Source organism: Canis lupus, chromosome 29 (genome assembly GCF_048164855.1).
Source record: "Canis lupus baileyi chromosome 29, mCanLup2.hap1, whole genome shotgun sequence".
Classification (NCBI taxonomy): Eukaryota; Metazoa; Chordata; class Mammalia; order Carnivora; family Canidae; genus Canis; species Canis lupus.
In genome coordinates this window covers 29,084,220-29,102,670 of record NC_132866.1, presented here as the reverse complement: position 1 = coordinate 29,102,670, position 18,451 = coordinate 29,084,220, and the positions used below count along the sequence as shown (strand labels likewise).

Sequence of the window (18,451 nt, the reverse complement as noted above, 5' to 3'; positions counted from 1 at the left end):
AACATTAACAAGGCAGGAAATCACAAATGTTGGAGAGGATGCGGAGAAAAGGGAACCCTCTTACACTGTTGGTGGGAATGTGAACTGGTGCAGCCACACTGGAAAACTGTGTGGAGGTTCCTCAAAGAGTTAAAAATAGACCTGCCCTACGACCCAGCAATTGCACTGTTGGGGATTTACCCCAAAGATTCAGATGCAATGAAACACCGGGACACCTGCACCCCGATGTTTCTAGCAGCAATGTCCACAATAGCCAAACTGTGGAAGGAGCCTCGGTGTCCATCGAAAGATGAATGGATAAAAAAGATGTGGTTTATGTATACAATGGAATATTACTCAGCCATTAGAAACGACAAATACCCACCATTTGCTTCAACGTGGATGGAACTGGAGGGTATTATGCTGAGTGAAGTTAGTCAATCGGAGAAGGACAAACATTATATGTTCTCATTCATTTGGGGAATATAAATAATAGTGAAAGGGAATATAAGGGAAGGGAAAAGAAATGTGTGGGAAATATCAGAAAAGGAGACAGAACATAAAGACTCCTAACTCTGGGAAACAAACTAGGGGTGGTGGAAGGGGAGGAGGGCGGGGGGTGGGGGTGAATGGGTGACAGGCACTGAGGGGGACACTTGACGAGATGAGCACTGGGTGTTATTCTGTATGTTGGCAAATTGAACACCAATAAAAAATTAATTTATTTTAAAAAAAGTATCCACTTCTGAATATAGCTCCTTCCCAGATAAACTAGTAAGTTTTACTCCCCATTAGATCAGTTGTTCTATTCCTTCAATACATCTTAAAAATGTGACAACCATCTTTCATTTTTCATGTGTCTTTCTGTGATTATTCTTTTGTGGTTTTACCTAACAACTAGTTTGTGTCCTAACTCACAAGATTTTCATTATCCTTGTGGGAAGGCCTGGAGCGCACATATTTTTAATGTTCTACAATGTTTAATATATGGCTTCTGAGGGCCAGCCAGATAGGTGAACAGATGAATAAATAAAATAATGAATGAATCAAAGACAGGATCCCTCTCCTATCTAAGCATGGTAAAGAGAGAACAGGACTGGGTTCTAATCTTGATTCTTTCAACTGCCCATCTTTATGACCTTGAGCAAGTCACATGTCTTTTCTGAGTCTCAGGTTCTTCATACACATACACAATGTTTCTCATCAGCTTGATTTAAGAATTAAATGAGATAACATGTAAAGCATAGTAAGAGGTCAGCAAATAGTAGCTATTATTAGCATTATTATTATATACCCTTAAGACTCGGTCAAGAGCCCTCCTCCTAGGCACCTGTCCTGACTACTCCAACTCTCAATCTCCTTCTCTCAACTCCTAGAGTCCTTACAGCTTGTTCTACATGATATAACATTTGAATATATCTTAACTTGTTCTTGTTGTTATTATTTTTTGCATGTCTTATGTGTCTGAAAAGATTTTTAAGTCTTCAGGTTTAATAACTGACGTCATTGAGTCTCTGCTCTACAATTTATTAGCTGCGTGGTCTTGAGCAAGTTACTTAACCATTCTGTGCTTTGGTTTCCCCATTTGTCAAGTGAGGAGAACAGTACTTTTCTCATGGGTTGATAAAGAATTAAATGTCCTAGTGCATGTAAATTGTTTAAAATAGTACTTGGCACATAATAAGCACTCAATAATGTTAAGTAATATTATTATTATATTATTACTATTATTAAGCTACAGAAAAACAGCCATTCTTATTTCAGAAATAATACCCCATATCTGAGCAGTTAACCTTTTCCCAGATTTCCAATCTCACCTTCCAACCCTCTTGGCATTTTTGCCTTTCCAGAGCAAGTGAAAATAAGGTACTGGTTTAATCCCCAACAACACAAAGATCCTCAATACAAACATATAGATACAGATATGCACACCATCTTTTCTCTATGCAGCTTATATTTTTTACTCTTTATTCTCTGCCATACAAAAAGCAAAACACATGCATTAAAGTTTCTAAATAACATAAATATTTTGCTTGACTTAAGGCACCTGTTCCACGCAGTGTGTTGATAGTTATCTCTATATGGATTTTCATCGATGTCAATGCTAGTGTGTTTTAATTGTAAAATCCTAAAGACAAAAATGATGTCCACGTAAGTCAATCAAACAAATTCTGGGGCACTTGGACTAAATTAGATGGAGTATTCAGAGAAGAATCTCACAAAAATTCAGAGAATGAGGAGGGACGAATGCAGACTGGTTTAGCAGAAGGTTTAGTGGGAGAGGAGACGGGTATAACTTTGAAGGACAAATAAAATTTTGAATTTAAGAAGGAGGGTGAATGATATAAGCAAAGTGGAGAGACTAAGCAAAGATTAATCTGACTGAAATAGAAAGATAATATTGGAGACTACTATGAAATGTTACAAATGTGTAAGACCAGAACACTTGAGACTGCACTTCATGCTTTATTCTTCTTGGCATCCCCAACATCTAGCACTAAGCTTGGCACATAGTTTATAATCAAATTTTGATTAAATTAAACAAAATTACACTGTTTTTCACTATACTAAAGTGAAGAAAACTGACAGAACTGAATATCACTCAATAAATCATGAAACCGAAGGACATCAGAGTTCAACAAGGTATCTATGCCTTATACAGCACTACCCAATAATCCAGAAATATGTATTTATTCTGAATATATCACCATCCACAGACAAGTGCAAGAAATAAAACACACCAAATTCATGCTCATATATTCTCTCTTACACAAACACACATGCATGCGCATACACACACACTCTCTCAGTGTCCCTAATCCACTGCCACACAGACTAAGATAACTAAAAACTTGATTAAGGAATTAAGGAGCACCAAAGTTAAGACCCTTAACATCTAATCCATTTCGATGAAGGATTCTCAGAAGATGCTCCTGACTCCAAGTAATTGGCAGCCTGATCAGGCCCAGAGAATCATGAAAGAAATTTCTTTTCTTCTATGAGGTACTCATCCCACCAGGAGGGCTTGGGAGAAAATGAGAGAGAATTTAAACTCATTTGGCAAGAAAAGTAATGATATTTGGTATTGGCAACAGCAGCATAATCATGTTGTACAGGAATACACAACATCTATGGATTGACCAGGTGATAGATTATACAGATGTGATTGTGAATCTAAGGTTTATTTACTGGATCTTCTGACTCACTGAAATTAATTAAGCCCCCTCTACCCATAATAGACCCAGAGTTTCCTGATCTCTACCACTTCCAGCACTCTACAGCACTCTACAGAATGACTAAATGACAGAACGACTGTATCTTTGAGATAGCATATTCAAATTCACAAGATACAGTAAGCTGCAACTAACATCAGGACTTGGGTACCAAATTTTAAACATTACAGAAAAGGCATCCATTCTGTTTCTAAACGGCAGAATAAAACATATATAAAACTTCAAGTGATTTCTGACACCCTTTAATAAAATATTAAATGAAATCAAATCCTTCTAAAGTTGCTAGCAAACAAATCATGAAATGCCAAATGATGAAGTTGAAAGTTCTTCTTCGGCCTAAAAATCTCCAGAAACTGCTTTTGACTGATGCTGCTAACATGACAAGAGGTCAGTAGTATGAAATTTGACATTAATATCTTAGCCTTATTCGTCTTCTCTGCCTCAGTGTCAAACAGGAACTAGATATCTGTTCAATGAGTCAATTCATGAGTAAATGAGTACTATAAAATATTAGCCTATTTTTATTCTATATGAAGGGTATCATAAAACTTATCAAGTAAGTTCTAAAAACTTTTGGGCAGCCCGGGTGGCTCAGCGGTTTACCACCGCCTTCAGCCCAGGGCCTGATCCTGGAGACCTGGGATCAAGTCCCACATCAGGCTCCCTGCATGGAGCCTGCTTATCTCTCTGACGCTCTTGCTCTCTCTCTCTCTCTCTCTGTCTCTCATTAATAAATTTAAAAAATCTTTAAACCTTTTCCTTTCTTTTATATACCGATGATGTAAAAACTAAATTAATTATTAAATTTTAAATTATCTGTCTTTCAATCATGCTTCATAACTCAAACATCACCAAGTACTTTAGCTAAAGTATGTGAACATGTGCAGTAATTTTGAAAAGAAGAATGGGGGATGCCTGGGTGGCTCCGTGGTTAAGCACCTGCCTTTGGCCCAGGGCATGATCCTGGAGTCCCAGGACTGAGTCCTGCATTGGGCTCTCTGCATGGAGCCTGCTTCTCCCTCTGCCTGTATCTCTGCCTCTCTCTCTTTCTCTGTCTCTCATTAATAAATAAATAAAATCGTAAAAAAAAAAAAAAAGAATGGGAGAAGGCAAAGGTCACGGCCCATGTTGAAAACATATCCTTCCCTTTTCCAATGGAACAAGAAAATTTACAATAGCCTCTAGTTTCCTATAGGAACAATACCATTTTACTATGCCTAAAATTCAAGATTTTCATAATGTAATCTGGATTTACTCAACCAACCTTTTCCCTCAAACACATACTTTCTTCTTTAATTACATATTCTAGAGCTAACAAAAATATATTAGAACTTCTTAAACTCAATTTAGACACAATGTGAGCACTCAGAGCTTTTCTTAGAATCATTTCTAATGAGGTGCATGGTGGCAGAGACTGTGGAGTGTCTGACTCTTGATTTCAGCTCAGATCCTAATCTCAAGGTCATGAGATGGAGCACGAGGAGTCTGCTTGTGATTCACTTTTCCTCTCCCTTTGCCCCTCCCCCTGCTTGTGTTTCCTCTCTCTAAATAAATAATAATTTTTTTAATTTTTTTTTTATTTATGATAGTCACGGAGAGAGAGAGAGGCAGAGACATAGGCAGAAGGAGAAGCAGGCTCCATGCACCGGGAGTCCGATGTGGGATTCGATCCCGGGTCTCCAGGATCGCGCCCTGGGCCAAAGGCAGGCGCCAAACCGCTGCGCCACCCAGGGATCCCCTAAATAATAATTTCTAACATGTACTTTACTTATTCTATTTTTTAAATTATCACATTTCTGAATTAACAACAAAATGTGCAAATAGGCTTCTAAAAAAAAAAAAAAAAAAACAGAGCTCTAGCAAAATGAACTAAGACAATTCCTAACATGTGCCTTCTCTGCAACCAAGATGGTCTCCTTACTATCCAAACACATGTTTAGACTTTGCCTTCACACTCTTTCCCTTGAGTTAAATGTCCTCTCTTCTTGTTGCTACCTCTCTAAAGTCTACATATCTTTCACAAGGCCAAACCTAACTCTTGCCTAAGTCTGACCCATAATCACCTTTACTTTTCATAGTATACCTGGCAAACTATGTTTCACTTAGCACTTCTTTCTATACTGTCTCTGAATTACTCTTAAATTTTATCAGTATAAATTTATCTCACTAAGTAAGCTATTAGTTTACTGACAGCAGGGACAGTGTCTTCTGAAGGGTACAGGTCAGTTGTTCTGTAGAATGTCTTTCCATATGGCTAGTGTTTTCTCATAATTACAGAGTTAGAGATTCTTGCAAAGAATATCAAAAAGGTGATATACCTTCTCATCATATCATATCATATCATATCAGGGAATACATGATTATCCACATGATTTATCTGCTTATGTTATGTTTGATCACTTTGCTGAAACAACAGTCTGTTTCTCCACTATAAAGCTAGTATTTTTCCTTTTACAAATTTTCTTCTTTAGAAACAAATAATTAAATCCATCCTATACTTAAAGGAACAAAAGTCAAGTTCTACCTCCTAAAGAGAAAAGTATCAAAGAATTTATGGACATAAACTAAAACCACCAAAACAATTAATTCATAAATATTTGGGAGAGATGATTTGAGGCTATGCAAATACCCAGTTGTACATTAAAGTCTTATCTATTTATTTTTTTAAGATTTATTTATTTGAGAGAGAGAGAAAAGGCAAGCAAGGGGAGGGAGAGAGAGAGAGAATCCTCAAGAGAGAGAGAGTCCTCAAGCAGACTCCTCAGCAAACACAGACCCTGATGTGGGGTTCCATCCCAGGACCCAGAGATCTCAACCTGAGCTGAAACCAAGAGTTGGATGTCCAACCGACTGAGCCACCAATGCATCCCTCATCTATTTATTTTAACACTGATTAGTAGATCTTGCCTACAGCAATTATTACTGTTGTATTATAACAGTAATTTGGGACACTATCATTTATTTATTTGATATTTTGCCATTCTTTGTCTAGTGTGAAACTAAACAGAGTAGGTAACCATAAAATCCTTGTAAATGTAATCAAAGTTCAAGAAACCTTTATAAAACCTTTATTTTAAATAAAATGAGATAGCAAAAGGTAGGTAAGTTCAAGGCAAATACGTTTTTTGGCAATTGTGCTGTTCTTATGTCTTATGTCTTGATTGATGGCATGGTAATAGAAAAAAATTAACTACCTCACCTCTACTAAAACTGGGAAAACTTCCTGGAGAAAAGTGAACAACAGTTGTAGAGTACCTCAGAGTTTTAAAAATGCACTCACATTCATCATTTAGAATTTGAGAAGCTCTCTGAAGGGAAAATCTTCAAGATAAGGAAGATTTTTAAAAACTTCTGAAGTTTGTGAAAAAGTGCTATTAAACCAGGAATTCAAAAATCAGACATAGAAACTAAGTAAGGCTAACAAGGAAAAGCAAAAGTAAAGACAAAGAAGAAACAGATACAATATAAAACTAGTCTGAGTCCAGTGCAAGACTTTAAATCAGGGGGAAAAAGTTGATTTAAATATGTAGCATGAAATCAAGACGATTTAGACTACATAATAGTACATGGTTAAAATAATGAAAACTGTCATTAAAATAAGCATTAAGCGGTGGCCCAGCAGTTTAGCACCTGCCTTCAGCCCAGGGCGTGATCCTGCAGACCAGGATCGAGTCCCACGTCAGGCTCTCTGCATGGAGCCTGCTTCTCCCTCTGCCTGTGTCTCTGTCTCTCTTTCTCTCTCTCTCTCTCGCTCTCTGTCTCTCTACGACTCTCATGAATAAATAAATAAAATCTTTTTTAAAAAAATAAGCATTAAGAATGGACTTGTAAGACTATGCATTGAAGATGAAAAATGAATAGAATCTTCATGTATGAATTCACTCAATTCTTCATTAGTCACCTCCATTTTCCTAGGGCTTTAACAGTATTCTTAACCCAATATATTTCAAAAATACTTGCTGAAGTTCTATATAATGCTAGATATTTCAGAATATACAATAATTAGATATGGTCCCTTCCCACAAAAAAATTGCTTTCTAATTGTAAAGGTAAAACATTTAATGGAAAGGAAAACTTTTCATACACATGTGAAAAGTTAAAGAGCAAAATAAGGCAGATGGAGCCGGAAAAAAAAAAAAAAAAAAAAAACATAAAGAGTAAAAGCTACAACAGTCCAGAGAAAGAAGAGATCACTATGCAATGATATGCTTAGGAAAGGCTCTGAAAAAATAAAGAGCATAGGCATTTACAATGGGCCTTCAGGAATTGGGTAGTGGGTGAGATTTGAACAGAGCTAAGAGAAGGCATTCAGAGCAGAGATATGAGGCTGAACAAAGGTATGGGGATGAGATAATGAAGGTGCTTTAGGGAGAGTGAAAATCAAGTAGGATTGTAATAAAAAATAAATGAAAACACAGGATATAAAACGTAAGCCGAGACTGAGATGTGAAAGGCTTTGAATGTCAAGTTGAGGAGCTCGAACATTTTCTGTACACAATCCGTAAATAAACAAAATTTCTGGGTAAAAGAGTGATATAATGAATATAGTATTTTAGAAATATCAACCTTGTTTTTGACACGCATAATAAGCAGTATCCAAAAGGTAAGGCAAATGGTAAGATTCCAAGGTATGAAGAACAATCCTATTTTTCTTTCACTGTTACCATGTTTGTATGAAATTCAAGGTGCCTAAACATAGAGTAGAATAGATTACTGTATTAAAAGAGTAACCAAAGACTCTCCCAAAGTGATACATAAACAATGGTTTTAGAAAGTAGAGAAAATGCAATTGCACTAAAGCTTAGAAAGTATTTGGAAAATATAAGCCACATGTCTTGTTAATTGCACTCTTAATTCAGGGGGGAAACAACAAATTATATCAAAGTGGCAATATGAATGAATTAACCATAAAAGTGTATTTTTTACCCACACTGGAACTATTGGTTCATTTCACTGTTAGCATGTAACAAAACTAAAGTTTGGTCTCTTCTCTCATTACCACAAAAAAAAAGTAAGCCCCCCTATGCTCTCCATCTCCATTCCTTAAAGACAATTCCCTTAATCCTCTCAGACAATTCCCTAATTCTCTTTTCTTCTATATAAATTTGTCTCACTGAATCTTATTCACTCCTTAATTGCACTTTAAAATATTAAATTTAGAAATTTTCTGAAATTGCTCTTAATAAAAGTAAGATCCTTAGCCTTTACGTAGTGCTTTGTAACTGACAAAATATTTTACACACATTACTTCTTAAAAGCCTCACAGAAGCAATGCACAATAAGTATTATCTTCATCCATATGCTATAAAGAAGCAAGTTCAGGGCCACACAATTATAAGTGATAGAGCAAGGCCTGCAACACAGGCTTTCTAAGTCCAAATTCCATATTCCCTTCACTATAGCATTCAACTTCATAATGTGCCAAAAGGTGTATCTTATTTCCCAAAATGTATGTTATTACTCTGTACTATATTTAAGTCAATACATCTTGTTTTTAATAAGGGGCTTATGCCCAAGAGCCTATTACGGGGCCATTTACTAAGAAGACCTAATTATGTTTAAGATGTTCATGATGATGATGATAATTGTCACTGGGTGAAAAGTGATAACTAAAGTATTATGTTTGCAAAATTGCTAAGACTATACCAAAAACATTTTTGCCTTAAATTCTATAGTGCAACATGCAACAACAAAGACAATATGGGTTGATTTAAGGATATGTGACGATCAAAGGGCAGAATAGGGCATTCCTACTCTTTAATTCTACCAAGGCCTCAAATACTGATATATTTCAGAGCATCTTATTACCAGGGAGACATAAATCAAAAGGAGCTCAGCTAGGAGTAATAAAACAGATTAGTGTCTGGAAGTACAGACTTTAAAGAAAGTTTTAAAAGAACTAAATCCAGGTAGTCTAGATTTAAAAAAAAAAAAACAACAGCTTTGAGGAAACTATTTTTTGAAGCTGACACACCAAAGACAGAATTATTTTGAAGATAGATGTTTTTAAAAATGCAAAAAGGAAATAACCGTAAATATTTGAAGAATATTTATAAAAAGAAAATTCAGGATAAATATGCTGGCAAAAACCTATGGGACAGAGACCTCTCTCCCACAAGTGTGGTAAAAACTACATTCCTAGAGATATCTAATACCAGGTTGGACAAAATAAGAAAAGGATTCCATATGGAAAGATCCTATACTAGCCCCTGAAGTGGTGGGAGGATTGAAGATGACCTCTTAGATCTTTTCCATTTCTGATTTTTTTTTTTGTTTAATTCTATGAAGTTTTATAGGGCATAGCCTTCTGCCAATTTCCTTTCTCCCCATGATGCCCACTTTCTCCTTTCACAAAGGGAAACAAATTGTATGCTTCATTTTAAGCAGATCTCATGTTCTCAATAAATTGGTAATATAATCCTAGGTACAAGTTGGGGAAGAAAAAGGCCAATTCCTGTAATTTATTATGGTCCTTTTTCCCCCCCAGTGGTTCTTGGGGGCTCTTACAAGTTTTTTTCACAAGCCAAAGAAGTGGTGGTTCACATGGATTCCAAGAAGAGCTGTTTCACCAGGAAAACCATTAATATTCTCCCTTCTCTTCTCATGTCTGATCACAGAGCTGACAGTGACCCTGGGAGCTATAAGGCCCTGGGTCAAATTACCATCAGAGCTGCTGTTCAGGATTATCTTTTACCTTTCAACATTTTATGCTGAGTGACAGCAAAATCTATTGCAATCCACATTTTTATGGCAATGACATTTACCTTTGAAAAGACATAGCTTTAAACTCCTATACACTTTGGCAAATGTTATAAGAGTAAGTCTTATTCACGCTTTAAACTCAAGAAGCCTCAGCCTTGCTCTCTTTCTCCATTCTGGCACTTAAAAAAAATTTTTTTTTTCCCAGTCATCCTTGAAATAGATCCCACTATCTCTCCAGAATCTCCATTCAGTGAAACTCCAGAATATACATCAGCATTTCCTCATTTTGCTGATTTACAAGACAAGATGTAATAAACTCTATGGAGCTCTAAGAACCTGTCCTTGAGCCCTTTAAAAATTAAACTGAGGCTCACTTATGAAAAGGGACAGCAGGGCAGAGATAACCCTCCAAGAATGGACACCAAAGCCTCTTTTATACAATCTAAACAGTCTTGGTAGCTGAGGACCCACCAATTACCACCTGGACTATCTAAAAGAAATATGTCACCCTACCCACAAAGAAGATTCATATATATTAACACTACATCCCTTCAACAAAAATTTTAAATACCATTTTCATTTTTTTCCTAGTAAAAATGATACTGTTCAAACTAAAAATATTGGTCTCTCGCACTAGCATATGATTAGGAGTTTTCAAACCCCTTCCAACACTTAACTCATTTGACCTGACAAGAATAAAGGCTGGCATTTATAACCCCATTAAAAAAAAAAAAAAAAAAAAAGAGAGGACTCTAAGATTAGGCAGCCTGAAGGAGAACCTCCTGTGAGGATTTTCAAACCTTCGCCAACAAAGGTTCAATCTAAAAGGGATTATTCAGAAAACTTTAAATGGATTTCACAAGAGACTGTATCATCCATACCCTCATCTCAGGAAAGCAAGAAATAAGAAAAACAGAAAGGCACTTTTTTCTAGAATTTTAAGAATGAAACGTGACCCGGACCCATGAGTAGCCTATGAACCTGTCTGACATTTCTCAAGAAACCCACTGCATCTTCTCCCCACTGCACTGGCCAGCAACTGTTCCGCCTGCCAGATCTCGGCCTCGGAGCAAAGGCGCGCAGCGAAAGGCCGGCAGCCGGGACGGGGACAAGCTGGGGACCCCCTCTGCGTAACCACGCCAGGCGTCCCACACTCCGGTACCCCCTCGCCCGCAGCCACCAGCTTAACAGAGGAGCTTCCACCACACTCTCCTCCTAGCCTGCTAGCCCCCCACCCCCCCGCACACACACAGCGAGTGCTCGCTCCTGTCCTCAAACTTCCCCCACCCCGCTAGACTGGAAGCAAGTTTCTCACCATCCTCATAGTTTTTGAGATAGTAATCCGGACCGGGGCCCCCACGGCTTTTCGCCGGGTTCCTCAGGTTCTGGAACTGCAGGAAGTCGGTCCTTTTGCCCCCGAAGCGCAGAAAGGCGGGCGAAAGTCCCCGAGCCAGGGTGACCAGACGCTTGGAGCTGCAAGGGTAGAGAAAGAGAGAGGAAAGGATCCGGGGGGACGGCGAGGGGGCGCGAGGCACCGACCAAGGCCCTCTTCCCACTCTCCGCGAGCGACCTGGCCGAGGCTGGAGGCGGCGTCCCCCCCACCCGCCACCCGCCACCCGCCACCCGCCACCCGCGCGGGCCCGGCATCCCGCGTGCGCCCGGCTCCCCGGGCTACGCCTCCTGCGCCCGGGCGGCCACGGCCCCCTCCCGCAGACAACCGGACGCCGCTCGCCAAAGGTACTTCTTTCCAAACGGTTAGTCTGTTTGTGAACACCGCGCGTGGCGGGGGGGGGGGGGGGGGGGGAGTGCGGGGGGGGCACTTTTGCTAGGAATGCGCGGCTAAGGCGCAGTTGCCCAGCTCCTGCCGCCGCCCGGAAAGCGCTCCTGGCGGAGACGCGCAGCGCGCGGACTGGACTGCCGGGTCCGACTTCTGCCAAAGCTGGAGGCTGAAAGCCGAGATCAGCCTCCGCCGCCGCAGGGGCACCGCAGCCTCTGTGGATAGGGTGAAACCTGCCTCCTCTCTCAGACCAGGTACCCGAGGTCTAGTTTGTGGGGCGGTGGTTGTTGCTTTCCCTTAATGCTAAAGTTGATTTTCCTTTAACAGTATCTTGTAACAACCGCGTCCACCTCCCAAACCCTGGACAAGAGATTCCCGGGGTAAATCCTTGCTTTTCTGGGAACTCTCCCCCTCCCTGCCTTGCACGGTAAAAAGCAGGGTCTCTTCGGTCCCTTAAATAATTCAGCCTTGATTTCAGGAAAGGTAACATACTCCTCTCCGACTCTCCGAGTTCAATTCCCATCTTTTTCATTCCTAACGTGGGGCCCTTTGGAAGCAAGCTCTGAGGAAAAAGTGAAGTTTGCCGAAACATGGAACCTGCTTGTCGGAGGATATTCGAGGAGCACCAGAAGAAAAGCATTTACATTTATTTAGGTTCAGGATTTCCATAAATAAATGGTTTTAAAAGCCAAAAGCTACTTCAGGGCGGGGTAAAGAAGGAGCAGTGCAAATACTCTCAGTACTAAGGCGAGCAACTGTTAAATTCTGGATCTATCAGTTATTTTTAACGCTTTGCTGGTTCAGGTTCTGAAAATCCAAATCCAAATGTAGAAAATACACGGGATCATATCGGAGGTGGATATGAAAGAAAAAAGCCGGGGGCTGCAGTTTCGGAGAGCCGCTGACAAAAGCGGTGAGCACCCGGAGGAGCCCAGTGGCCGCGAACATCGTTTAGCCGAGGGCTGCAGGACTGCGTCCCAGGACGCGTGCAGTCCGGGCGTCGCGTGGGCCGTGGCTGGCAGAGCAGCCTCCGCGCCAGTGCGGCCCCGCACAAAAGGCATTTCCAATAACCGTCCATCCGGAAGCCTGCACAGCCAATGCAAATGCGCCCCGCCACGGCTTCTTCCCCGAAAAGCTGCCTTCCAGAACCTTTTTTTTTTTTTTTTTTTTTTTTTTGCAGCATGCATTTAACAAGATGGTTTTAAAAAGAAGGAAGGAAAAAAGCCCGTAGGAGTCCGCGCAGCTGGAGTAGTGCTAGGCAAGTGGGGCGTGTATTTCGTAAAACCCCCGTCGCCCCCAACCAACCGACAAGCCCAGAGACGCGCTCTGCTCCACGACAGGACTTCCGAGGAGGAAGCCGGGCCGCGCGCAGCTCTTCCCGCCTTCCCAGCGGAGGCACCGCCAGGAACTGAAAGGGCCGCAGCGGCAGTAGCAGCGGCAGTAGCAGCAGCAGCACCACCACCACCAGCCACTCGGTCCTCCCGCAATGCTCGCTCCACGTGGAAGGGGCGCTCCACGTGGCGCCTCCCGCTACCTGCCGCGTCCAGTGACCCGGCCGAGGCCCGGGCAGACCGCGGCGCTGAGCACGGCAGCAGCAAAACGGATTTCTCCGGGAGTGAAAGATACTCACGAAAGACGCGCGGCGGACGCGGCCTCCGAGCAGAAAAGCGGGACTGAGAGAGCGCTCGGGGCTCTTCGGGAGAGCCCACAGCTGAGGATCCAATTTGGAGGGAATTTTTAATAACTCAACACTTGAATTCGACATTGCAGACGATTTATTTATTTTTTTTTAACACTGCAACTCTGTCCCTGATGGAAAGGGATCGCAGTTGCCTAACTGCTAACCAGCAACAACCCAGGAAGAGAGTTGAGCCCAATTAGATTACAAGCCCTTGAATAAGGGGGTGGGGGGTGGTCCACGATCACAAACCACCCGGTTTGGTGATACGCTGGTGCCGGGTTCAGACCTCGGAAAAATCCCCGGAGTATTTCTAGTACCCTTTCGGCTCTCCTTATATACCCTATGACTGGAGCGAGAATTTTTTTTCTTTAAAGAAAAACTAAACTATGCAGTTACCGCAGGAGATTTAAGGAGGAGGGACTGGGGGGCCATTCGGTCTATAAAAAACGTCTAACAAAGTCCTGCAGTCTGGAAAGGACAGCGGAGGATATAAAAGAAAACTTCAAAAATCCGATCCAACCTGCCAACCGCTCAGTCTCTGCTTAAATTCATTTTCTGTCTTGGAGTGGGAGAGAACTGACAAATCGATCTTTCCGTGGAAAATTCCACTTTCGTGCGAGCCCGCTTAAACACTCATAACACACAGGCACACACACACGCATACACACCCATTCCTCTCGGGTCTTTGTTGCTCGAGACTTTTTCTTCGCTTTTGTAACTGCCCTGAACCTCTTGTTTCTTTTTCAGAAGGAGACAGGGAGGCTAATTGTGGATATATGTAAGCACAACATTTTTTCAGTCATAACTGATAAGTTTCTGAAATGCCTTCTGCATTGCAAACATGTGCATCTTAATAGAAAACATTGCTTTTCTCAATCACCAGTTAAAGCCTCACAGCAAATATTCCAGGAGGAGGAAAACCTCTTTTCTTCTCTTTGTGAGATCCGCTTGATTTTCTTCTTCTTCTTCCCCCTTTGGAATGGGGGATAGGAAGGGGTGGGGGTTGTTACTTAAAAAAAAAAAAATGATCCATGGAAGCCCCTGCCTTACCTTAAGAAATCGAGCCAGCCATCATGAATGATGGACGGATCCAGCTGCAGAGAGAGGAAGTTCTCATTGACTGTCCTGACTGGGTTCTTGGTGCTCACATCAAGTAGAATCAGGGTCTTTTCCTTCAAACCTGGAGCTCTGTCTACAGGCAAGGGTCTCCTGTCTCCAACTTGGGAGGAAAAGGAGAGATGGAACAACAGAGCCAAGAAGAGAGCCACCGGGGCTAGGCACGCAGGGGGGCGGGAGTTGCTGGAGGGCATGGCTTCAGGGAAGGCACAGAGCACCCTCATTAAATCCCTCTGATTTAAACCTCTCTTCCTACAGGGTCTCACTGGTGACTAATTGTCCTTATCTAAAGTGTGTGTCTGTCTGCCTCCCCCCACTTTTTTTTTTCCTTTCCTTTTTTCCCCCCTCTCTCTCTTTCTCTCTCTCTCTCTCTCTCTCTCTCTCTCTCTCTCTTTTTTTTCAGTGTTTTGGTGCTGGTGGAGCGAACTCACGCCCCTAGCCAGCCTTCTCAGTGACTCGTGCCAAGAGTACTCGTTCACCAGCACCGCCCCTTTAAGAGATTTCGACTGCAGACATTTTTTAACTTTTTAAAGGTAAGGGGGTTGGGGGGGGTGGAGGATAGAGGCGGGAAGTAGGAGGAAGGGGTGGCGTTGTACCCTCCTGATTTAACCCTCTAGGGTCAGGAAGCAGAGAGAGGGACCGAAACTGTACGGTTGTAACGTTCTGGGTACGGGGCGGGACGTCTTGTTTTTACTTCCCTCCCAGCGAGGCTCTGGGGAGGGCCGTTCTAGCTTCAATCCCGACACGAAAGCCCCAGCGCCAGCCCTGGGCGCGCCGGAGTAGAGTGCGCACCCGCCGTGCGCGGGTTTCTCCTGACAGCATCAGGCATTTCTTCCATTCTGGGCCCTTCCCTAGGAGTTGAAGGAGCAGGAGTAAGAGTGGTTAAGTTGCAGGGGGTCCTCAGCGGCGACTGTGATTCCTGCCAAAGCATAAGAGTGCAGATGGAGACTTCATGGACACAAGTATGGACCTCAGCTATGCGTAGAGCAGCCACACAGAGCATCCTCTGACCTCAGTAGGGGAAACGGTAGCGAGAAGGAATACAGAGTGACCCGGTCAAAGGGCTTATACACTGGTAGGGGCAAAAGAGCCCAGATTGGTTGCACGTGGCTCTGTTCTGCCTGCAACCACGGGAAAAATGTCAATATATGCTGACTCAGGACAAGTCAAAGCAAACTGGTCGGTGCTTGGATAGTCTGCGCGGCGCTGCGCCCATCTGAACCACGGCATGGCCACTCCACTGTGCAAGCAGACTTGCTCCTCCAGGCCCTCCTTGAGGTCGACCCTGGGGTTATCCCTCTTGCGAGGGAAGTGCGCCTTTATAGTGCCAGAAAGGAACAGAGTAACACAGTTGGGTTTTCAAACTCAGCCAGGAGTCACAGCCAGTGTCCGCCAGGAGTCGCGTGATACACCACCCGCCCTGGCTCACCAAGCCCCACCCACACCACCTCTCAAGCGGAGCCGTGGATCCCAAACTTAATCAAGGGAAAGAAGTCGGGCCCAGTTTGCTGTACTCAGCAAAGTTGAGGACCCACATTGAGATTCTTTCTGGAACAAAATGGGCCTTTTATTTGGCAGATGAAGATAACTACTTTATGTATTGTGGGTATGCATGAACATCCCAGGGCCTCCGGATATCAAACATGCAAAATGCAGAGCAAAGGTTTTCCCCAAAAGTGGATATGCAATGGCAGTCTCAGAGCCCACAAACACTGAAATGGCAACCTGTCTCCCCTCTATACCCCCAGACAGGATGAAGGAATTTGAAAAGGGCTGGAATGCATGACCTTCAACTGAAGTTCTCTGAGGAGCTTCTATCAAACTAAGCAAGCAAGTAATATGGAAGTTAAGTTAGGTTAGACTGAGAAGTGCCACTAAGACCTTCTAGAAGTAGGACTGCATAAAATGAGGACAAAGAAGAAAGAAAATCCAAGGCATATTATTTAAAGATGATTTTAAAAACCAGAATGTTATATGCTGAAGTATTAGATGTGGGCTTCAGCCCTTAAGGCCTGCCCGCTTCTTTCCGTTCCTGAAAGTTTCTGACATGCCTAAGTCCTTTAAAATATGTGTGTGTGGGTGTGTGGTATGGTATAAGTTCCCATAGAAATTAACTATAATTTTAAAATGTGCACTGAGCACCTCCTTAAACAGGAATAGCCTGGTGAGCAAAGATTCTTATTTATCTTTGTATCTCCAGACCCAGGCACTTAGCAGGCACTCAATAAATGTCTATGAAATAAATTAATGGTAAATCAAAGCATGCTTAACACACTAAAATCATATAGTGCTTTCAAGAAAAATATGGAAAAAAATAAGATTTTTTTTTTGTCATGGTGAACTGTTTTTTAGGTTTCTGTTCAGTAATTTGTTTTCCCAGCTATTAGCATTTTCCTGGTTACCTCCTTCAGGAAGTACTTATCTTATGAATTCAGAAGCCATTAGTTAGTTCATTTGCTGTATTCAGAATTAAAATCGATTATATATGTTTAACAAGGAGTCAGGTTTTCCAAAGGCCTAAACACCCACTGGCTTACAATTGAATGTACTTTTAGAAGCCACATTAATTGGGACCAGAGGACAACCACATAAATGAAATACGTCACTCACCCAAATAGATGTCTATAATTAATATACCTTTCAAAAATATCTACTCTTGGGACTAAGGATGAACTTGGATATAATGAAAATCTGCCTAGTTCTTAATTTTATCCATGATTTTTGCTTACTTACTCAACTATTCTATAATTGTTTGGTATCCTAGTTACTTTAATCAGTATTTAATATTCTCCTCAGAACCTGTATAGTGGTACAAAAATCAAAACCAACAAAACAGTGTTTGTTTTGTTTTTTTTAATTCCTGATGAAAACCATCTTCTTTAGGCCAGCCATTGAAATTCTATAGTCACATACAGCCTCAGGACACCGAGGCAAAGAAAGCCATTTAGTAACATTTAAGGAGTTCCAGATAGCCCTGGTTGACTTCAAGATGACCTGATTGTTTGCTCCTTTGGTCTAGTTTGGATAAAGATCTTCACAAGGCTATTCTTTCCAAATAGCCTCCTCTCCCTGTAGCATGGTTTTTGTCTTACTTCCTATCTAATCCTAAATTATATGTTATAAGTAGCTCATTATTAATCTGTATATTAGATTAGTTTCTATCCTGGTTTCTATGTGCTGAGTAGCAATGACCTGTATCTCTGTCTGTCTTAAATTGTAATTTCCTAAGAGATAAGAACTGGGGCCTATGTATAAAATGTGAATTTCTGGGAACTAGCTGCATCTCCTTAGAAATTCTCTTCCTGATGTTACCGAATGGTCCTCATAGATAAATTCCTTTGATATCTAGGAGTCTAGGTTCTCACACCTGTAAGAAATCTTGAAGATTAACTCATTCAATGGTTTTCTAGACTATGACTATGGGATTTCAAAATAAACATTAATAGGGAAGAGCTGACATATATTTGTCAACTTATTTTGTCTAGCCAGGACCTTAAAAAACATCTATCAACTATTTATCACTATTATTTCCCAAAAGAAAAAAAATAGCACAAAAAAAAGCTGAGATGGTATGTCAAAAATAAAAACCAAGTATTTAAATAAATTTAATTTCATGAAAAATCATTATAATATTTTTTATCATTTCATCTCAGACCAATAGAGATATGCCAGTGACCAATATGTGTACCAGTGCTAATCACTGGGGCTAATGCTACATCCTGTGTTTATGGCCAAATTCTACTTTTTAGTATACAGTATCTTATTTGCTTCTCACTCTAGGATACTATGCCATCTTACTGCAAGATATACATGCTTTTTACATGCTCTCTTTCTATTAAACATTCAGAGCTACAGTCATTTCTATACTTGTTTTCCCCTTCTGGAAGATTTATACCAAGATGTCAAATAGCAAGAAAAAATTCTTGCCACAATAATTGGAACTGGGAAGCACGAAGCTATAGC

At 41.3% G+C, this 18,451-nt stretch overlaps 1 protein-coding gene and 1 long non-coding RNA gene across 5 annotated transcripts in view; one reads left to right on the top strand and one right to left on the bottom strand.

Moving 5' to 3' along the window:
• The window catches only part of HPSE2 (heparanase 2 (inactive)), a 629,145-nt gene extending 614,269 nt beyond the window's left edge, over window positions 1–14,876 (bottom strand). For 2 of the 4 annotated variants that reach the window (XR_012020748.1, XM_072805743.1), the window contains exons 1-2: window positions 14,423–14,874; window positions 11,230–11,387 (exon numbers count right to left, since the gene is read on the bottom strand). Coding sequence is in view for 3 of the 4 variants with exons in the window: in XM_072805743.1 (XP_072661844.1) it covers window positions 11,230–11,387; window positions 14,423–14,712 (448 nt within the window). In the remaining variant the exon portion in view is untranslated. Of the gene's footprint in view, window positions 1–11,229; window positions 11,388–14,422 lie in introns of all 4 variants that reach the window. The other 2 variants (XM_072805744.1, XM_072805742.1) reach the window with 2 other exon arrangements.
• Window positions 11,763–18,092, top strand: LOC140621030 (uncharacterized). The gene is made up of 3 exons (XR_012020755.1): window positions 11,763–11,945; window positions 14,892–15,021; window positions 16,237–18,092. It is a non-coding gene; the product is annotated as an uncharacterized lncRNA (long non-coding RNA).
• Window positions 18,093–18,451: the final 359 nt, after the last annotated feature.